Here is a 20,576-nt window from a genome sequence, read left to right as displayed (position 1 = left end):
CATGAAGTTTTGGTTCCCCAATGCATGTAAAAGTTCTGTTCACACCTTACTGTAGTCTATTAACTGTGCAATATCATTATGTCTTTAAAAAGTGTACATACCGTAATTAAAATGTGACAGAGGCCAGCACACGTGCTCCTGCCTGCTGGGTGCTGGCATGCCCGCTCTGACCCGCTCTGGGTAGGGATTGGTCAGTTGGCCCAGGCACCATCAGTGCCAAGGTTGAGAATAGAGGGTTCTTCTGCTCGCTGGCCAATTTTTGCAGCGGGGACCAGTGAGTAAGAAGAAAGAACTCCCAAGGAACAATGAACAGGGCAAGTACACCCCAGGACAAGAGTGGCTGCTCCCATAACAGAAGCCCTCTTGAGGCGTTTTGATGCTTGAAGGAAACTGGAGCTTGCTATTAGAGTTCTGGGATGAATAGCAAGTTAAAGATATAACTTGGGAGAGGTCAAAGTTCAGATTCACAGCTGCATAAGCTGACACCTGGAATGCCTTCCAAACTGTGAGGTGCAGCTGTACGAACATGTTTATCTCATTTATCAACTTAAAGAGGAGACATTTCAATAGCAAGCCCAACAGCTCTACTAGTTATTGGGTCAGTTCAATTGTCTTATTCATCAACTGGAGTACACCCAAAACAAAGATCTAGCCAATCAGGTCTCTGTGTACCTGGAGAGACTGGGCAATTTGACCCTCAAACCTGAAGATTCCACTGTCATGGTCTTTGATGCAGATACAGCTGTTCTGTACCAGACCATCGCCATATTTGGATCCCACAAGACCATCCAAATTCCTAGCACCTGATGGCCCATGCTAGTTCATTAAATACTGGGCACTTCCTGGAGAAAGAGGTTACATCCCAATGCCAGAACTGAAGCCATTTTCCAGCACCACAGCTGTCCTTCTCGGTGAATGGCTCCTTGGAAGCTAGCTTGCTCATTGTCATCAGGTTCTTCATGATTATCAGTCTCCTTATATACCTAGCACCGACCCTCAGGACTGGCTCTGCCAGTAGCAGACTTTGGAGAATAATAAAAGTTTCCCCCAAGCCTGAAATTTTTTTTCAGTAATGTCTGGGGCAACTTAAAGGGCTTGGAAAACTGAGTCCTCAAGACTCAGCAGCAAGAAGTTTCTGAAAAACCAAGTTACCAAAAGTGTAACAGTTATTCTACTGCCAGTTCTTTCTCTATTGAAGTTGAAAAGGTCAGTGATATAGAGCTTCTGGATCAAGATGAGGTGGACCTTTCTAATTGTCTGGTGATTCCACAGGAACCCCATAAGCCAGAGAAACCTGAGAATGACAGCTGTGAAACCAGGGAGAAGTTTTAAACTCTCGTTCCAGATTTTCCAGTAGTCATATAGTGTGAACGACTGGCTTGTCATTTGTCGGGGGATCCAACCTATAGATGTGGAGATCGAAAACGTGGGCAATCTGAAGTGCTCGAATTACCACTTAGAAACCAAGAAACCATTGTCCATCCTCAGCAAGACTGGCTTATCCAGATACATCCAGAACCATGTAAAGTAGAGGAAGCCTGCAAGGCCAATGAGTCTGCACACGTTTTTCAGAGTGTGGGCGTTATGACAATTGTGAGAAGGAAGCCCTGTGTAAAGTGGCTTCTGAAGAAAGAAGGAAACGATAAAAATGGATCCAACACCTGAGCTGAGAAATTTAAAGATTCCCTGAATATGTGACTCTGTCCTCCCAGAAAAGCGGAAACAAAACAGGCTAAGGCACCAAAGGCAATGGAGCCTTCTAGAATTGCTGACTCCTTCCAAGTCACAAGGAGCAGTCTGTTGTCAGAATGGCTTATCAGATCTCTGGAAGTCCCCAGGAAGTACCTATACTGAGGGCAGAGCTGCCCAAGAAGTGGCACCCCCAAGCAAACAAACGCTTGTGAGCCTGACAGCCACTACCTGGTGTCCTTTCAAAACAGCTGACTGGATCTTGCTAGGAAAGACTACAGGAAATTTCAGTCAGTTATCCCCTAAAGACGACAAATGGCCACCACTTCAAAGAAGGCCCAGAAAATATACTTCTTCCCTACAGGAGGAACAAAACTTTTCCCCCAGACTGCCATGGCCTCCCAGGAGTCTGGGATTTCTTTGTCCATATGCAGCTTAGAGTTGATAAAGAAAAGTGGTTGTATCAAACTCCTCCACAGATGTGAAGGCATGGAATACTAGAGTTGAGCAACTTTTCTACATACTGTTGCACATTCATGAGCCAAGTGACTGTGGCTTGCCAAATAATTGTTTCTTGGTTTGACTAGTAAGCTTCTTTCCTTTCCTGCCTAATTTTCAACTAGCGAAGTGAAAAGTCTTCAAATTATGAGTTACCATACAAGAAAAAGGCTATTTGTTAAATTGAAGCTAGGGCAATTCAGTGCCTTGAACTGAATTATTTAATTAATTCCTACAGTAGAAACACAGCGTCTTGTTGGATAAGTCTTTTTCCTAAGCCTCCTTAAATCTGGTTGTTAATAAAAGTACATTAAAGCACTGTAGTTTTAAAAATGAAATATTTCTGTGGAAAAGTGTGTTGATGTATTATAAAGCTATAAACTTTCCTTTTTGATGACCTTCTTTAGATGTTTCCCTTGCTGTGGGTTTTCTACAGTTAGTGTTCTGAAATAACAAATTTCACAAAAGTAATTAGCCTTGCCAATATAGTGATTTTTCTTTCTTACCAAAATGTATATCAATAATCTTGGCAATTTTTTACATTAACCACAAAGTAGTTTAGACTACTTGTCAATTTTACATTATTTTTCTACCCCCCCCCCAATGGCTCCCTCATCTGTCTGCTTATTGTCTGCTCACTGTGTCTACTCATTGTCTGCTTATTGTCTGCTCTTGGTCTCTACTTGTTGTCTGCTCATTATCTGCTCGTCTTCTCTAGGAGGCACTGGGAACCAAACCAATTCTACCCAACTCTTCCAAAAACTTGTGGAGTAGGGAACACTACCTAACTCATTATGGGAGGCAGGTGCCCAACCACTTGAGCCTCACCTGATCCCTGCTCATTGTGTCTGTTCACTGCATCAGCTCCTTGGGTTAGTTTGCCTTCTTTAGGAGGTACGGGGAACCGAACCTGGGACCTCCCATGTGGGAGACAGGTGCCCAACTGCTTGAACCACATTTACTCTCAACATTATTTTTCTTTCTACATTTTTGAAAGAAATTTAAGCTACTGCAAAATTCACTTTATTCCCTTTTTAAAAATGTTACTAAAGTGTTCATTGGCTCTTGTAGAAGAGTTCAGTACTGCTTCAAGACCATATTCAGTATAGTCCTAGCCTTTCAAAGTATTCTGCAGACCTACAGACAAAAGGGTACCTCAGCACCGATGAATCAAAAAGCAAAAAGGTGAAGACAAGTAGGAAATGTAGTTCTTGAACCATTCATCCTCCTAGGGATGGTTGGTGCACTCTGAGTAATGGAAGACAAACAGCTGAGTTTGACATCTGGTGCTTTTAACTAGGGATGCATTTCATGTCCTCTCACTGCAAGCACAGCATACCAGCATCTCAAAACGTATAATGTAGTGATATTTTAGTGATTAGACCATTTTAAACACTTGTGCCTTGGAGTATTTATTGAAGTTTTATGAAAAATATTGATATATTTTCTCAATCTCTTTAAGGTAGTCATACCTATGCTTTAAAAATCTTCTCTGTAGAACAGAAATGGGGCTAATGTTTTTAAATTACCTAAAATGAGATGTTTCCTTCCAGGTTCTTAAACTATGAAGTCTCTCAACTGCCTATGTATTTTGGAAATACTTTTTAAGTTTGTGATGTGGTCATCTAGAATTTAGCCCTTCTGGGGAAATTTCAGTCCCACAGCATCATTGCCACAATGTCAACTCCACTAGAATTCTTTGGACCACAGCTAAAAAGAGCCTACTATTTTTTATTTCCCCAGATAACATTTAGAACTAAAAATGATAAAGATGTTCGGTAAAAACTTACAGAGCTTTTGGAATATCTTAGAGTGCAGGAATTTTGTGGAGTTTCTTGAGGCGCACACTGTGTATTCCTAAATTTACATTAATCACTATGCTAATGAATATTTTTGCATTGATGCATTTTATACCTCCCTCCATTAAAAGAATATCTACCAAATAAACAAATGACAAAGACAGGAAGTGAGTACATGCTGATGAAAAATTGGTTGTTAGACTAGTAGGCAGGGTTGCCACAAACCTGCAATTTGTAAAAAACGCAATATCTGCAAAGCGCAATAAAAGAAAAGTATGCCTGCATTTAGTTTGTCTAACTAATTAGCACTCTAATCAGTAAAAATAAGCCAAAAGCAATCTAAAAATAGCTCTTTGAGACTTGAGGAAAACCTCCCGGCAAAAAAGAAAGGGAGAGGAGGGCCTCCAGCCTTAGAGGCACGGCAATTAAGGGCTCAACTCTCCTGCCTCTCGCAGGGGAAACAGCGGGTTGCCCAAGTCGCGCAGAGCCCGGATTTACCCCTCCAAGGCTAGGGGTTGGCGCGGGGATGACCCCGCGGGCTTCAAGAAGATACCCCGCCCCCGCCTGTGTCAGGGTGTTGTCACTTCCGTCGTGCCCCATTTCTGCGTCCGGGTCAGAGCGACTACTGTCGCTGCTACCACCGACTCCGCCGCCGTTGCTGTAGCCGCAGCCCGGAGACTCGGCCCAAATATCCGCCGCCCACTGAGCGGATCGGGCTCCGCTCGGCAGCGCCTCGTCCGCCCTGGCCGTCAGCCCCACGTCGCCGGCCTGGAGGAACGAAGGGCACGAGGGAGCCGAGGCTTCCTCCACGGTGAGTGCGGTCTGGTAGGGCCCGGTAAGGTGGACCTGGGCTGGGAACAGGCTCGGGGGCTGAGGATAGGAGTGGCGCGTATCCGCGGGCGTCGGGAGAGAAAAGGCCCTGTCCGAGGATGGGTTTCGGCCCTAAGGGGCGCCGTAGAACCTGCCCGGGAGGCGCTTCCCAGTCCCCGCCCAACTTAGGTCTCCGCCCTTGGCTCGGCTGCGCTTCGCGTAGGCCAACTTTGCCACCCACCCCATTTCTGCTTGTTGTGGTGCCCCGGATGGCTCCTTCTCGCTCCCGGGTGTCCGCGCCGCCAGATATACACACCTTGGTCTGGGTGCGTGAATGGGCCACGTTGGTCCCGTGCTTATGACTAGTGAATGTCCTAGTGCAGAACAAAGAAACTTGGGCTTGTGTGCCTCGTACCCTCGGGGAATAGACGCGGAAGCGCCATTCGTAATCTGGTCTCTGTTAGGCCTTCCTGAGCAAGCCAAGCCAAATACAGGGTGTGTACAAGAAACGCCGAGTCCCTTCAGGGGATTCATACACTGTGCCCTCTACGCATTAATACCTGACAAAAAAAGTTTGGGTTTCCTGATTCATCTGAAGCCACTGCACATCTACTAAGATCGCCTCCTGTTAATTTAGGAATTTAAGTCTTTATCACGTTGCTATCGAAGCTGTTCCCTTGTCTGCCAGGAGCTGTTTGAGGGCACAGCTTTTGCTGTGTTTATCCAGGCACTCAAAATGCCTCCCGTAAATTTGGTTGAATAAATCCATGCTAAGAGTGTGATTTTCGTCCCCACCATTTTTTTTATTAGGATCTCTATTTCTCCTAATGCTTAATTTCTTAATTATATTTAGTGAAATGTATTCTTTATCTAATGTAAGAATTTCAGCAATTTGTAAATGGATAATGTTTCCTCAAAATTATAACTGAAGTTTATCTACAAACTAGTTTCCTGATCTTCTTGCACGTTTCCTCCTATCTGTTCTTGTCATTTCATATTTTCCCTTTGCTCTATTCATAATCTCCTCTATCGCAGCCTAATATTGGATTTAGGCAGGCTGTCCAGTGGCAGGTCCACTTCTGCAAACACAGGAAACTTGAGCTAGATCACAATAAGTCAAGGCTATTAGAATCTTTAGGCATTGCAGGACCTTTGAAGCTAAGTGTAACCATATCTTTTATTATGGGCTTATTCTGTATAAAGTTGCCAGTGAACTGGAGACAGTGTACTATATTAGAGACAGTTCTTGCTTAGATCTGGGAACCAGAGTACTGAACTTTGTAGTGTCAGTGCTTTGTATATAAAATAAAAAGGAGATAATAACACCAGTGTTGTATACCTCACAAAATTGTTGGTTGGATGATGAATGTAAAAATGATCAGTAAATGTGAAAAGAACTCTTTGGGAAAGTGGTTCTCTTCTGTACAGTTTGTCTGGGGTGATGCTGGTAAAAAAGAGTAATTGAGGAAGGAAGGCTTTTGAGAAAGGCAGCGTAACCAGATCCAATAACTCAACCTTGGCTGGCAGTAGATCAAAAGATGCCTTGTTAAGCTTACATCCTGTAAATCAGAATGCTAGTGTAATATGGTGGTAGTCATATTCCAAGATTATAACTTTATATTACAACCAATATTTATAACTCTATAACAGAGTGTTAGAGATCCATTTTTAGACTTTTTAAAGGTGTCTGCCTCTCCAGTATGTTCTGCATACTGATAATCTAATAAATGTACCTTGTTGCTCTGTTCTTTTGTGTTTGTGTGTTAATTTGGTGGTAGAGGTTTTGTCTTCTCATAGGTGGTATACTTATCCTTTGCGTTGTTTTCACAATTTTAGGAAACAGCATCATTCTAGTTTTTCTTTAAATTTTGTGTTAATATTCCCGATAGAGCATCTCATTTCACGCTTAAAAATCGATGACCCTATCCTTAGGGGAATAATGACAAGCAGGCATGTCAGGGTTTTCCAGAGGTGTTTTGGTGATCTTTGTAAACATATAGGATGGTTTAAAGTATTTTCCTATAGTGCTACCGAATGCTATCAACTTCATAGGGAAAAAAATGAATATAAATATTTAGAATTAAAACCTTTTGCTTAAATGGGAAGGAGCTTGCCTGTGCATTTATTTCCTTCTGCCAACCATATTGATTTCAGCATAGATGGTGGTTACCAGTACCTATTCCAGTGGCGTTGTTGAACTACATAATGGTAGTTTGCCATGTAAAATTGTGTTACAGTTTAGACAGTTCTAAATACAGTCTTAATATTTAATTTTTGCTTATGTTGCTGAGGTGCATGGGGAAGTCCCTTTCTTCCTCTAGTTGGATTTATCACCACACCTCCCTCTAAAGCTGTGCTAGGAAGGAATCCACAGCTCCTTGAATTTTAACCTCAGCGAGGTCAGCAACTGTTTCTAATTTGTCTTTATGACCTCCACAGATAACTGGCATAAGGATGTGCCACCACTACCACCAATCTGTTGATAAATTTGAGTATTCCTGTTACCTTGGGTTATTTTAATAAATAGCGTCTTAAGGTGTTTATTTTCCATTCTGATTTGCAAAAAAAATCTAAGAACAGAAAAGGAAACAACCACAGTTAGCTTGTGAGTCATCAGTATCCTGATTTCCTTCAAAATGGTTTTGCTTTTATTATTCCTCTTTGTTAGCTTCCTGTTCTTAGCTGCTTGATAATAAAGTACTTCCAATAACAGTACTCTCTCAGTTGTTTAAACTTTTTATCTACCTAGTGTACTATTTGTGATGAAATCATCAAGAGGAAATATATCTTTGTCTCTACTCCTAGGTTCTATTAAACTGGCCTGATTAATTTTCCTCAAACTAAATATCCATGTCTACATGCTGTGGTATATATTAATTTCATGTGATTCAAGAAAATTAAAAAGTTGAATAAATAGGCCAAGAAGACTGAACACTTAGGCTGTCAATGTAGACAGGCTATTTTCAAGTGGTAAACTTTTCCAGTGGTAAAGCAGCTAAAAGATAAGATTTGTCTTCTAGAATTCCATGAGAGATATATTAATTTTACAAACAGAAATTTCTATTACATGTCTGTAGGTTGTCACAAAATATTTTTATTACTTTTTTTGAGAGATAAAACCTAAGAGGAAGCCTATTTATGAAGTTTAATGAACAAAATGACCCTAAGAGGTTGAGAAAGGCTTGCTAGTCAGTGTATACTTAACAGTTAAATATTTGTTTACAGACCTACTATAGGCCAGGTACTATGCTAGGTGTTGGAAATACAGTAGTAGCAACTTTCAGCCACTGCTTTTACTTTTGAAATATTATATATTTTTCCGAGTATGTGGGATATTGGAAAAAGACATCCAGAACATCCTGATATTTTTTAGTACTCAGAAAAAAGGTGAGACAAGATAATAGAAAACTTTTTTTTTTTTTGATAATTGAATTTTGGGAAATATATCTGTTCACTTAGTGAGTACCAGAGACTTAAGAAACTTGACATTGAGAATTACAGTGAATTAAAAATTTGGAAGAGTGCCAGTATTTGACCTTTAGTGATAGAAGGCTTGGGACTCACTTGGGATTTGGGATGGTTGCTATGATTTTGGGTTCTCTTGTTTTGTGCTCTTAAATAAAAGAGTTGCTTGGTAAAGTAGATGTCCATCTGTTTCCCCCCCTCTTTACCCCCACTGTTCTTGCCTCAACATAGAGAAAGAGTTGCAATCAGAAAGCAGTCTATGGAATGATCATTGAAGATATGTGTTAAAATTACTTTAAAGCATAGATTGTGTATTAGAAATAGAGTGTGGGAGCATGAGGGATGGGATATATGAGAATTCTCTATTTTTGATGTAACATTTATGTAATCTATAAGCTTCTTTAAAGATAGTATCTATATATATTTTAAAAAGACGCAGTCCCTTGTGCTCTTCCTTTCTGACTTGATTGAGGCAGAATAGCTCCCACTAAGAAGGGTGGCAAGAGGAAGGGCCGTTCTGCCATCAATGAGGTGGTGACCAGAGAGTACACCATCAGCATTCACAAGAGCATCCGTGGAGTGGGCTTCAGGAAACATGCCCCTTTGACCCTTACAGAGATCCAGAGTTTGCCATGAAGGAGATGGGAATGACAGATGTGCTCATCAACACAAGGCTCAACAAGGCTGTTTGAGCCAAAGGGATAAAGAATGTCCCATGTCGAATGTGTGTGGTTGTCCAAAAACGTAATGAGAATGAAGATTCTCCGAATAAGCTCTATACTTTGGTTAACTATGTACCTGGCACCACTTTCAAAAACCTATAGACAGTCAATGAGGATGAAAACTAATAGTTGATTATCAAATAAAATTATTTTTTAAAAAATAGAGGAACTACTAAATAAGTCAAGCTTGCCATATTTTAAGTATTTTTCATGAATTTCTCAACATTGCCTGGCTCCGTTTTCCCAGAGAATTATAAATGCCTTACTCCTATATATAAATAAACTGAATTCTCCAAGCAAATATGTTGGTGAGTAACAGTCAGCATTTGCCATTTTTTTCCTATGCTAACAAAGTGGCTACTCAAAAACTTAAACCTTTGGGGATGTTTAAAACCTTGTCTTGAGCAAATGTAAGAACTCAAACCATGGAGAGAGCCTCCCAGTCTTTTGGTGGAGTTATGAATTTGTTCTACCATATGAACTCAAGCAATTTAGGAAATTCCCACTGTAATTTTATTGTTGTTCTGAAATGCAATCCTTTCTCCATACAACTTTGTGTAGATAAGTCAACCATAAAACATGACAAAGTCTTTGTTTTAGAAGACTAATTGGTAAGAATGTGAATGGCTGTCACCAGCCATTAAAAAACAATGGCTGTTGTATTTGATAAGTGCTTTTAAAAAAATTATATATACATAGTTTTAAAAATCAAATGTAGAAAATTTTACAATGAAAAGCTTCAGTCGTTCTCATTTCACCCACTTACACTGGTGTCAACCAATTTTAACTTTGTTTTTAGTACTTCCAGTGATACTTTTTTTTTTTTTTTTTTTTGATGTACTGGGCCTGGGAATTGAACCCAGGACCTCCCATGTGTGAAGCCAGCACTCAACCACTCGAGCCACATCCATTCCCCTCTGATACTTTATATTTCTTAAGAAATATGTGTTCTACCGCTGTTTTTTGAATAACTTTAGATATCTAATGACTTACTCTAATGGAGATGAGCTAAATACCCTTCTATTACCTCTGACCCCCCCTCCCCATAGTTAAGTCAGTATTTTTGTTGAATTGTTAACCAGTTGATCTTCGTGGATTCTTAAATAAATACTTAAATTACTCTGTTTCTTATTCCATCAACCAAAGGGAGTACCTCTAAACTCCTCACTTTATAAAATGAGGAATTGGCACTCACACCTTCCTTGGAGAAACTAAAGTTAAAATTCATGGCCTAAGTTAAAATACGTAGTTGCAGAAACAGAGACATTCACCAAGTTCAGTGTCTGAAAACTTATACTGAACAATATGAGAAAGGCAGTGTATATATGGAGCAAATCAAAATATAGTATAATTCATTTACTGAACAGTTATTGCATAGACTTAAGTGGCTCAGGAGTTGTAGCATTGAAACTATAGAGAAAGAAATATAAATGATAGCACATCCACATGGCTCTGCTGAATTCTTAAGAGTATAAATGCTGTTTACTTGTTTTTAATTTCTACAATCAACCTCTATTGAAAGGACAGGTTTAATTATAAGTTGAGTAGAGTATGTAATCATTTACTTTTATCCCTTCCCCACGTTTTTTTTTTTTTAACATAATCCATAGCAAAACATGCATTTTAAATTGCAGCTGAAAACAAATGTTTTCATTGAACAATACCCTTACTACAAATACTTATTTTATTAGAATATATTTATTCTGGGTCTTTTCTGTTCTGTTCTAATTTTTTTGAAGGGGGGCAGGGGAGTTGGTTGCAACCAATAAATTAATTTCATGGCCAGACTTTTGAGCTAAAATCCCAAAGGTTGATGTGGTAGAGGTATGAACTAACATGTAAGATTATTGCACCTTTCAGCAAATGAAAAATAAAGTGGAAGATAAGTTATTAATGGTTATAAATCATTCTCTCTATCCTTCACAGGATATTCAGTCTCTGGGTCATGAGGAGTTTGTAGTTGACATTGAGGACAGACTGAGGATGGAAGGTGTGGAACTAAAGGAAGAATGGCAAGATGAAGATTTTCCAGTGTGAGCAATTCTTTCAAGTGAAAACAAATTGAGAACAAAACTTAAAAGTTTCTTTATTAGTATGTCACTTATTAAATGACTATTGGACTTCTTAGAGAAGCCCATTATTATAAGATGATTACTTGAATACTACAAAATGAAAGTTCCTTTCCAACAGTCAGAATAATTCTCTTGTCTCTAACTTTCCAACCAAACATACAGGCATTCTTAATCTTTAAATTTTTTTTTTACATTTTCTTTTTAAAAAAATTATAGTTACATACATGGCACCTAAAATTTCCCCCTTTAACCACACTCAGATGTATAATTCAGTGGTGTTAATTACATTCACAAAGTTGTGCAGCCTTCACCATCATTCATTATCACAATTTTTCCATCTTCCCCAATGGAAATTCTATACCAATTAAGCTTTTTTAAAAATCAGTTTTATTGATGCATATTAATAAAGCATACAGTCCATCCAATGTGTACAATCAATAGTATTTGGTATAATCACATAGTTGTGCATTTATCACTTCAATCATTATTATTTTCATTTATTCAATAATAGTAATAAAAAAGAGACCCAAAAAAAATACCCCTTATTAATAACCTCTCAGTCTGTCTGCTGTACATAGCTATTATTCTGTTTGAACTCACCTTTCTCTATCCCTCCCCATCCGCTTGTAACTTGTATTCTAGTTTCTGACCCTTATGGATTTTTTTTTTTCTGGTTATTTCAAACCAGTGTCTCATATAGTATTTGTCCTTTTGTTTGGCTTACTTCACTTAACATGTCTTCAAGGTTCATCCGTGTTGTCACATGTATCAGAACCTCCTTCCTTTTCAAAGCTGCATAATATTGTATGTATAGACCACATTTTACTTATACATTCATTGGTTGATGGATACCTGGGTTGCTACCATATTTTGAAAGTTGTGAGTAATGCTGCTATGACTATCTGTCCATGTCTCTGCTTCCAGGTTTTTTGGTTGTATACCTAGTAGTAGGATATGACAGTACTATACTTACCTTTATGAGGAACCACTAAACTGTCTTTTACAGTGGCAGCATCATTTTACATTGCCACCAGCAGTGAATGAGTGTTTCTGTTTCTCCATATCCTCTCTAACGTTTTAGTTTTCATTTTTTAAATATTAGTCATTCTAGTGGGTATACAGTGGTATCTCATTTGGATTTGGATTTAATTTGCATTTCCCTGTTAGCTAATGATGTTGACCCTCTTTTCATATGCTTTTGGCCATTTGTATATCTTAACTGGAGAAATATCCTTCAAATCTTTTGCCCATTTTTTAAATTGGGTTGTTTGTCTTGTTAAGTTGTAGGATTTCTTTATATATTCTAGAAATTAAACTCTTATTAGATATATGGTTTCCAAGTATTTCTCCCATTGGGTAGGCTGTTGTTTTACTTTAATAATAAAGCTCTTTGATGCCAGAGTTTTAAATTTTTATGAGGTCCCATTTATCTCTTTTTTCTTTTGTTACTTATGCTTTTGGTGTCAAGTCTAAAAAACCATTACCTAATACAAGGTCCTGATGATGCTTCCCTATGTTTTCTAGGAGTTTTATAGTCCTGATTCTTGTATTTAGATCTTTGATCCATTTTGAGTTAATTTTTTATATGGTGAGAGATGAGGGTCTCTGTTTATTCTTTTGATTATGGATATCCAGTTTCTCAGCATCATTTATTAAAGATACTGTTCTAAATGTAGTCTCTTATGATTTAAGCATTGGGACAAATATATGTCATAAGAAGTAGGGGAAGCAAGAAAAAAAAATCTTAAAAAACCCACTGATTTATCTATGTATTTTAAAGTTCAAGGAATAGCCCTTGTGATAATGATCTAGTGATATTTACTTCTGACTATTCATTAATTTCTTCACTAACTGAATTTTTAACCAGGCCCCTATAATCTATCACAAGAATTGAAAAGAAATAAAGACAGATATATATACCAAGAACTCTATGAAATTCACCACATATAGCTGAACATCCCATATAAATTTCCATAATCAAAAGACTATGGTATTCTTAAAACCCATAGGCTATAAAAAGCCTGTTTTCCAGTTTTCTGAATTTTAAGAAATGATTTGATCTACATTAAAGTAAAATACATTATATATTTTAACATCAGTAAGATAATGACATTCAAGAGGACAGCTAAAAAAACTTGGCATTTTAAAACCAAAAAGAACATATTCTGGACACCTTAAATTATAAAATTCAGTTTTAAGCAGGAACTATTATCAAAAGTGCTGGTTACAAAGAATTCATTATGCCCTCGCCCCAATATCTGTTCACATACATACACACATACATATCTCTCTCTATATATAGATATATATGTGTGTGTGTGTGTGTGTATATATATATTTGTCTATGTGTCTAACGGCAATAAGACTTGAAATGTTTAAGGTGCTTACATTTTGCACTGCAGGACTAGTTCACTGAGTATCCATCTGCTACCTCCTTAGTAACAACTCCAGTTAGAGTGAATGGTCCACAGACCAAAAACATGCTGTTATTTTCTAGAATGTGACATTTGTGGAGCTGGAGTGCCCTCTACTGGTACAGAAGAGGACACACTCATAAGCAATCCTGAATGCATCTTCTCATTAATTCAGAGTTCACATCCATCCTGAAGTATTCGAACTGTTATTCTGATATTTTTCTTTTTTTTTTTTTAAAGATTTATTTATTTATTTCTCTCCCCTTCCCCTCCCACCCCGGTTGTCTGTTCTCTGTGTCTATTTGCTGTGTCTTCTTTGTGAGCTTCTGTTGTTGGCAGTGGCACAGGAATCTGTGTTTCTTTTTGTTGTGTCATCTTGCTCTGTCAGCTCTCCTTGTGTACGGCGCCATTCCTGGGCAGGCTGCACTTTCTTTTGCACTGGGTGGCTCCTTACTGGGCGCATTCCTTGCGCGTGGGGCTCCGCTACGCGGGGGGCACCCCTGCGTGGCACGGCACTCCTTGTGCGCATCAGCACTGCGCATGGGCCAGCTCCACACGGGTCAGGGAGGCCCAGGGTTTGAACCGCGGACCTCCCATGTGGTAGATGGACACCCTAAACACTGGACCAAGTCTGCCTCCTGATAATATTGTTAAGGCATCAAGATCTCTGTGTGGCTGCCCATTATAATTCATTCCAAGTTTTTCAAGCATTATTGTCAATTTCATTTGGCCTCTAGGAACCTTGTAAAAGTTTTCGTAAGACTTTCGAATATTGATCTACTTTTTAGCAAAGAGGATATCAGCCTGCTGAGTTAGCACTGAATGTTCAGGAACTTACTCATATCCCATCTGTTAATACGGGGTATTTATACTTTGTTCCTAATTCTTTCAACTTCATCCAGTCAATTACTTTTTTTTAGAACCTGAGGGAAGGTATGCACTCTGTCTATCTGATTCTGAGTAATTCCAGTAATATTGATGCAGAAATCAGAAATCTCTGGTCTCACATACTGCTGAAATGTATCTTCTATTTCTAAGGTATGAGTTTTCAGTAAAACAATAGGAAATCCAATTATTTCATGTATAAACTCAGGTGGATTACCCTTTTCAAAATCGATAGTACAGATTAGTCATAATAACTGCGAGCACAGTTGTTCTCTTTCAACATCAGCTTCTATTTCTTATAATAGTTTCTTAGCCTCTTCTTTAGTACATCCTATATTCCTCTGGTTCCAAGCTTGAATTCTGAAAGTTAGCTTGCAGGTCTTTCTTATTCATTCTATTAATAGAACCATTTGTAATAGCAATCTCTTTGTAAACTGGGTCACTGAAATCACCTGCATTGGAGCTAATAAACTTAGTTCCTTTTGTTTTTGGCCATGAAATCTACATTGTTGCTTTCTCAGACTCAGTGGTGGCCACACTGTAATAAATTTTAAAATCTGAAAGTGTGAGTCCTCCAACTTCATTCTTCTCTTATTAAGATAAATGGGATTTTTTTTCTTAATTTCCTCCTCAGATTGTTCATTACTGTAGAAACACTACTGATTTTTACTTGCTGATCTCGTACACTGCCACATTGCTGAATTTGCTTTTGTAATAAACATTTAATTTTACTTAAACAAATCAATTTTATTGATACATATTAATAAAGCATATAGTTTATCCAAAGTATACAAGCAGTGGTAATTGTTATAATCACATAGTTGTGTGTTCATCACTTCAATCATTATTAAAGCATTTTCATTATTTTAATAATAATAATAGACAAAAAACCAACAAAAAGCAAACAAACACATATGAAAGTTCCTTACCTCTCAATATCTCTGAGATATAAATAAATCTTTAAAAAAAACACGTAGCATAGCAACAATAAAAATAATTCAAATATAATAGAAATTATAACAATTCTAATTTTTATGTCACAACTCTAACAATTGGATATAATCTCTAAGAATGAAATAAGTTACTGGTTTATTTATTTAATTTCCATTTAGGCCATAGTTCTTTCTAGATAATCAAATTCCTGTTTTGGAATTCTTCACATCTTATTGAAATGAATTACAGCAGATAACAGTTTGCCAACTCATAATTTTATGAGGCAGAAAAACTCAAAATCTTTTTCAACAGTAGTCATGCTAAATCATCATTGGTTCAGATAGATTGTTTTAATTAAGAGTATGAATAAGAAAGGGTTAAAGAAAAATGAAGTATCCAAAAAGATATCTCTTCTCCAGTCCTCCTCAATTAAAGCAAGTGTTTATTTTGTGTGAAAAAAATTATAGAATACTGACCACAGGAACAATATGCCAGTTGCACTAGTTATTGTTCATATACTATAACGTTGTTATTTTAAATATTTATCTGGTCTACTCCAGCTCCTTTTTGATTACTGTTTGCATGGAATATCTTTTTCCAACCTTTTACTTTTAACCTAGTTGTGTCCTTACATCTGAGGTGGGTGTGTTGTAGACAACATGTAGACTGCTCATTTTTTTAATCCATTCTATCAGGCTTTGTCTTTTGATTGGGGACTTCAATCCATTAACCTTCGGTGTTAACACTGTAAAGGCATTACTTACTTCATCCATTTGTCCTTCAGCTCTCTGTTGTCATATTGTTCTGTTGTCTGTCTTCTTGTCCTTTAATTTACACTTCCTAATAATCTTCATTTCTAAACTCTTCTCCAAATCTCTCACCCTTGTTTTTGCCTTTCAGGCTGCAGCACCCCCTTTAGTATCTCTTGTAAATCTGGTCTTTTGGTAACATATTCTATCAGGTTTTTTTTTTTGTCTATGAAGACTTTGACATCACCCTCATGTTTGCAGGACAGCTTTGCCAGATACAGAATCTTGGCTGGCAGTTTTTCTTTTTTCAGTACTCCTCCATGGTTTCTGATGAGAGGTCAGCATTTAATCTTACCGAGTTTCCCTTGTATGTGATGCTTTGCTTTTCTCTTGCTGCTTTCAGAATCCTCTCTTTATCACTGGTATTTGTCATTCTGAATATTAGATGTCTCAGGTAGTTCTATTAGGATTTATTTGTTTGCGGTATGCTATCCTTGGATATTGATATTTATGTTCTTCAGAAGGGTTGGGAAGTTTTCGGTCATTATTTTCTCAAATATTCTTTCTGCCCCGTTTCCATTCTCTTCTCCTTCTGGGATACCAATAATGCAGATGTGTGTGGATTTCATGTTCTCATTCAGTTCCCTGAGACTGTTTCATTTTATCCATTCTCTTTTCTTTCTGTTCTCCTGTCTTTTCCAGTTCAGATTTTCTGTCTTCGAAATCACTAATTCTGTCTTCAGGCCATTCAAATCTGTTCTTATGTGCCTCTAATGTATTTTTAATCTCATCCATCATGTCTTTCATTCCCATAAGGCCTGTTACTTTTCTTTGTAGGCTTTCAGATTGTTCTTTATACTCTGTAGTCATATTTTCTTTAAATTCTTTGAAGTGATTTAGGAGAATTGTGTGATTATACCTGATTAGTTATATTCAGTCCTGAATCTTTTCAGGATATTTGGTTTGTTATTTCTGGGCCATCTCTTCCTGTTTCCTATTATAGCTTGTAATTTTTTTGCTGATGTCTAGTTATCTGAATATGTTGGCTATTTTCTCTCTCCTGCCTACTGTTTTATTTTTTTCCTACAACTCTTTGATATTTGGTTCAACTTATTCTCAGTCTTTAAAATTACCCAGCTTAAATTTTCAAAATTGGTCAGGGACTCACTAATGGGGCAGAGATTTTCTCCCCAGAGGTTGGATACAGAGAGAATGGACAGTTTTTGTCCATGCAGTTTCTAGACTGGCCAGTAGATGGTACTAGTCAGCACACCTTTCCATGGAGGTGTTTTGGTCCCAGATTTCTGGTGTTCCTACATTGAATCTCCAGATCAGAGATTTAAAGTGGATTCTGTTGGCCGAATTCACTGAATAAAAGTGCCCCAACCTCCCCTCCCTTTTTCCTTGAAACAGCTGACAGGGAGGAAGATGTCTGTTCCCCTCTCAGTTAGCTGGAGTGAACCAGGTGTTTCACCTCAGCGTATTATCTTGAGGGTGGGGAAGAGGAATCCTTCCAGCTGCCAAAAGGACTTGGTAACTCATGTTTGTCAATTAGGTTTCTTAATCTCTCTGTCCCTCATCCTCCTGGGAGTCGTATACACTGTCCTGGTCTGCTGATCCTCAAAGCATGTCCCTCGGACACCTTTTCTTTCTCTGATGTTTTTGTGAGAGCATTCAGCTCTGCCTATAAGTCCATCACCATTTTTGGGGGTACTGGGACTGGGGATTGAACCTGGGACCTTGTATGCAGGAAGCTGGCACTCAACTACTGAGACACATTGGCTACCCTGAGTTAGCTCCCTCACCTGTTTGTACATTGTTTTGCTCTTTGTTTGTTCATTGTTTTGTTGTTGGTTGGTTTTCTTTAGGAGGCACTGGAAATCGAACCCAGGACCTTCCATGTGGGAGGCAGGTGCTCAACTGCTTGAGCCACATCCACTCCTTGTACATATATTTTTTAATTTATTTTTTAATTTTATCTTCCTATATATTTTTAAAAATACTTTATTTGTGGTTACCCTGGGATCTGTATTACACAATCTTAAGTCTAACCTACTTTTTGAAGATTCCAACTTAACTTCAATAGCATACACATTCTTTGCCCCCGTATCTCTCTGTTTCCCCTCTTTATGTTGTTTTTCCCCCCCACACTGCCTCTTTCTATTCTGTGTCTAGTATCAGGAAATATTATTTCTTATTCAATTGTATTCTAACTCTTATAGGAATTAAAGAGTAGAGTTATATACTGAGAATATAGTACTTTTGGGTTTTGCATTTACCCATTTAATTATCTTTACTGAAGAGCTTCACTAATTCACACTGCTCCAAGATGCTTTCTCCTACCCTTTCCTTTCAACCCAAAGAACTCCCTTTAGCAATTCTTTTTTTTCTTCAGACTTTTAAAGAACAATCATGCATACCATACAGGATTCCCATATATTACCTCACTACCAACACCTTTCATTGTTGTGACACATTTCTTACAAAGGATGGAAAAACATCATCACAATATTACTGCTATCTATTGTCCATTACTTATATTTGGTGTATTTTTCCCACAAACCATCCTATTATTAATTGCCATATATTGGTATTGTATATTTGTTTTAGTTCATGAGAGAATGGTGCTAAACATAATCCATCATTCACCATGGGGTTCACTGTGTTAGATGGTCCCCTGCCTTGTACAGTCCATCCAAAGTATATACCCAGTGGCTCTCAGTTTCATCATATCCTTGTGCTATCATCAGCCCAGTCCACTTTAGAATGTTTTCATTACTCCAAAAGGAAATAATTTCATTTCCCCTTATATATCCTATTATTGGCCCTTAGCATTGGTATAGTGCCTTCTTTGCATAGTTGTAAAAATATTACAGTATTACTGTTAACTATAGTCTATATGTTACATTAGTTGTATTTTTCCATGTAACTCAATATTCTTAACACACTGTAATAGAGGAACATTCTTGTATTAGTACTATTAACCACAATCATCATCCACCAGTCTTTAGCATTTCTTGAAGGGCAGCTCTTTTGGTGACAAACTCTCTTGTTTTTTTCTGTGAATGTCTTAAACTCTTCCTCATTTTTGAAGGACATTTTTGCCAGATAAAGAATTTGGGGTTGGCAGTTTTTCTCTTTCAGTACCTGAAGTATATCACACCACTACTTTCTTGACTCCATAGTTTCTGATGAGAAATTGGCACGTAGTCTTATTGAGGATCCCTTGTATGTTGTGAAGCACTTTTCTCTTGCTGCTTTCAGAATTCTCTTTTTACCTTTGCCATTGGACATTTTGATAATTAAGTGTCTTGAAATATGCCACTTAAGGTTCATCCTGTTTGAAGTATGTTGTGCTTCTTAGACATGAGTATTTATGTCTTTCATAAGAGTTGGGAAATTTCTGACCATTATTTCCTCAAATATTCTTTCTGCCCTTTTTCTGTTCTCTCTTCCTTTTGGGACTCGCATGATGGTATGTTGGTATGCTTCATGCTATCACACAGGTTCCTTAGACACTGCTCAGTGTTTTCCTATTCTTTTCTCTATCTGTTCTTCCAACTGTATGATTCTGATTGTCCTGCCTTCAGTTTGCTGATTCTTTCTTCTCCCTATTCAGATCTGCTGTTGTATGCCTCTAGTGTGTTTTTAATCTCCATTATTGTTTTTCATCCCCATAATTTTTGTTATATATTTTTAACTTTCAAACTCTTCTTTTTTGCTCACACCTTGTCTTCTTAATATCCTTTGCTCTACATCCATATTTAGTTTATTTCTATCCATATGTTCCTTCAAGTTCTTGAATTGACTTAGGAGATTTGTTTGAATTTCTTTGATTAGTTGTCCAAAGTCTGTGTCTCCTGAAGTTTTAACTTGTTCCCTTGACTGAGCTAGGTCTTTGTGTTGGCTTAGTATGGCTTGTAATTTTTTGTTTACATCTGGGCATCTTATAATTTTCATGTGCTAACTCGGAAAGTCAGGTTCTCCTTCTTGCCTTGGGTTTTATTGTAGATTGTCTGTGTGTTAAGGTTGTTGTTTGACCCACAGTCTAGTTTATACTGAATCTTTAGAGCAGCCTTTGTTTGTTCAGATTTTCTTAGATCTTCTGTACCTGTCTCTTGTCCTGGGCATGTGGTGCAGCTTTTAAGATTGCCCTTTTATGTGCAGTTTTTTCTGTCTCAGGAGAACCCTTCCTTTCCTCTGCTCCTTCTCTGGGAAACCTGAGCTGTTGTTTGTTTTTGTGCAGATTATTTTCCTCATTGCCTATGATTTGCTCAACTCCTTCACTATTGCCCCCTTTCCCTTACACTTTTCTGTCCTGAGGCCCATCCTGCCTTATAGCAATTCAGTTTTCCTTTTTTTTTTTTTTTTTTCTGTGAGGCTTTTCTGCCTCCAGTAATTTCCAAGTTAGGGTATCCTACCCCAGGAGCCAGATGGGGTTAACGGTCAGAAATGCCCAGTTTTTCATTTGGGTGTTTCAAAAATTAGAGACTGGGTTCGGTGTTTAGACTGCTGGTCTCTTGTTTCTTGGGGAACCCCC

The 20,576-nt window shown here is 38.0% G+C and overlaps 1 protein-coding gene and 2 pseudogenes across 2 annotated transcripts in view; 2 read left to right on the top strand and 1 right to left on the bottom strand.

Moving 5' to 3' along the window:
* The first annotated feature begins 305 nt into the window (after window positions 1-305).
* On the top strand, window positions 306-2,174 carry LOC101417629 (nuclear receptor coactivator 4 pseudogene; annotated as a pseudogene).
* Window positions 2,175-4,558: 2,384 nt separating this feature from the next.
* The window catches only part of BNIP2 (BCL2 interacting protein 2), a 33,990-nt gene continuing 17,972 nt past the window's right edge, over window positions 4,559-20,576 (top strand). The window contains exons 1-2 of one of the 2 annotated variants that reach the window (XM_004483251.5): window positions 4,559-4,797; window positions 10,910-11,016. In XM_004483251.5, the coding sequence (XP_004483308.2) occupies window positions 10,967-11,016 (50 nt within the window). In that variant the 5' untranslated portion in view covers window positions 4,559-4,797; window positions 10,910-10,966. The remainder of the gene's footprint in view (window positions 4,798-10,909; window positions 11,017-20,576) is intronic. The other variant, XM_012521487.4, reaches the window with a different exon arrangement.
* LOC111761860 (3'-5' exoribonuclease 1-like) lies at window positions 13,542-14,983 on the bottom strand (annotated as a pseudogene).

This window comes from Dasypus novemcinctus, chromosome 3 (genome assembly GCF_030445035.2).
Source record: "Dasypus novemcinctus isolate mDasNov1 chromosome 3, mDasNov1.1.hap2, whole genome shotgun sequence".
In the NCBI taxonomy this organism is placed as follows: domain Eukaryota; kingdom Metazoa; phylum Chordata; class Mammalia; order Cingulata; family Dasypodidae; genus Dasypus; species Dasypus novemcinctus.
The sequence above is the reverse complement of the archived record's forward strand: the minus strand, read 5'-3'. Positions and strand labels throughout refer to the sequence as shown.